The 2,173-nt window shown below is 29.1% G+C and overlaps 1 protein-coding gene across 1 annotated transcript in view; it reads right to left on the minus strand.

The window, feature by feature from the left end:
• Positions 1-1,191: 1,191 nt before the first annotated feature.
• The window catches only part of LOC117170885 (carbonic anhydrase 7-like), an 8,698-nt gene continuing 7,716 nt past the window's right edge, over positions 1,192-2,173 (minus strand). The window contains exons 5-6 of the mRNA XM_033357929.1: positions 1,404-1,574; positions 1,192-1,308 (exon numbers count right to left, since the gene is read on the minus strand). Coding sequence (XP_033213820.1) covers positions 1,192-1,308; positions 1,404-1,574 — 288 coding nt within the window. The remainder of the gene's footprint in view (positions 1,309-1,403; positions 1,575-2,173) is intronic.

The raw sequence follows: 2,173 nt of genomic DNA on the forward strand, positions 1-2,173 counted from the left end.
AATTTTTTATGTACAATAGATGAATAGGCCATACATTAATTCAGATTGTTTAGGGTCCTTATATGCTACTTTTCAACACAATTCTGCTTTGAATTTTTGAAATTTCTGAGGTTCTGTATTTCTCTAATTTTTGTATAGAAAATTGAAGTTATTCAAGAAAGCGGGAATTTTTAAAAAGTATGTGGCACAAAAGTGTTTGAATAAATAACGGCTCATCGCAGAAAAAATCTAGTTAAAGAGAAAGATTTATCTTATGTGAAAGGCTAATAAAAAAATGTTTCAATCAGTTCGAGTAGGTATAAGTTTTGCAACAGTTTTCGGGAAACTTATTAAACTGTTGCCTCTAAAGATTTTTCATCAACAGATACGATGTCGAAATAAATTTTTCTCTTAAAAATAGTAATTTTTAAGAACATTTACGAGAAGAAGTTTTTAATTGTTTGGAGAATTTCTTCTTGTTGCCAAGATATATAACAATCTCACAATTGAATGACCTTGTTTTATTTTTTTACGATTAAAACAAAAATTACGCTTCCTATTTAAAAATTATTAGTTAAGCATTTTTAAATCTGTTTAGAATAGACAATTTTGGGCTTTTTACTTTTTCACATTGAAATAAATTGAAAATTAAGTAATGATCATTTTAACTGACCGGTCATAAATATGTTTTATTTCGTCCTTATAATGAATTAATAACTGTTCTTGACAGGTGGATAATAATTTCGCTTAAGAATCGACGATACTCGAAATAAGAAGGTAACAGTCTCAACATTATGAATTTCCAGTAGATTCTCAAAATAAGGTTATAAGGCTGACTTTTGTTTTAACTCAAAACTGCATAAATTTTGGCTTGCGTTGATCAGCGTTTTTCCGTGTATACAATCGACTACGCAGAAGGAAAAATGAGTGAGAATTTAAACCCAGATGTGCTTTAAGGGGGATATATAATTTAAATAACTGAAAGAAATCATTTATTGATGCAACCAAAAAGTTTATTTTAATGTATAACTAACATTTATATTATTGTGAGATATTTGCATTTGAAAAATCCCAGTAACCATACAATCTACCCCATAACGTATGCAGTCAGATTTGCATTCGAGGCTCTCAGATTTGTTTGAACTTTTGGCGAAGGGATAGGAAAACTTCGGAAAACCTTTTCCGAACGCAGCGAGTTACCGATGACGTGAATTACAAGTGCTTATTATGGTTATAAACGTACTTAACTTGACGTTTGTTTAGCGGCTGGGTAGGTCTAACATTCGACACGTCTCCCTCAGCCAACTTCACTTTCTTGAATTCCTTGACCTAAAAAGAAAAAAAAACAAATACAAAATAATTGTTGTAAATAAAATAGCGTACTTATCTTTTTATGTATTTTCAACAAAAATATAGATTCTTACCACGCTGTCAATGACAGGAATACCAGCTTCAACTATGAACCAAGTTACAGATTCCGAGCAAGGAGGATAATCCAAAGAACCTTCGTAAAATAGAAATGGTGTATAGCCGTTATCAAAACAATTTAATAGGGGAAACAGTTTTATCTCGGCTGTTGAATTCGGAGATCGAACCTTTTTCAATGTTTTGACATGTCGTCAAGCCAATGTGTGGGATTCGGATAGTTGATCTGAAATGTTAAGGATGTATGATCAATATCCTCGGATTTGACAAAGTAACAGATTTCATGTGATTTTATAGTATTTTAATGGATTCTCAAATAAAAAATCACAGAATTAAAGAATTCAGTAAAATTTCCATTATTTTAAAATATGAACAAAAATTCTACAGAATTTTAAAGATTACAAAAAACGTCAAGAAATTTTCAGTCGATTTCAATAATTTGAAGAGTTTTCAAAGAATTTTGAAAGATTCCAGGGTATTTTTTAAATTTTTCAATCTTAGAGACTTTTGAAAATTTTTAAGTAATTACAAAAGGTCTTAAAAGATTTAGAATATATTTGTTGTTTTATTTTTTTAATTCAATAAATTCAACTTCAGGAGTTTTGAAAAATTGTAAGAATCTCAATTTTTTAATAAAAAGTACAAGGATTTTTCGAAAGCTTAAAAAAATATTGATGGATCTCAAAATGTTCTTGAGAATTTAAATTTTTTTAGGATATCTTGTAGAATTTTAGGAAATCTTAAATTTCTATCCATAACTTGCAGGTCC

Source organism: Belonocnema kinseyi, chromosome 4 (assembly GCF_010883055.1).
Source record: "Belonocnema kinseyi isolate 2016_QV_RU_SX_M_011 chromosome 4, B_treatae_v1, whole genome shotgun sequence".
Lineage (NCBI taxonomy): Eukaryota > Metazoa > Arthropoda > Insecta > Hymenoptera > Cynipidae > Belonocnema > Belonocnema kinseyi.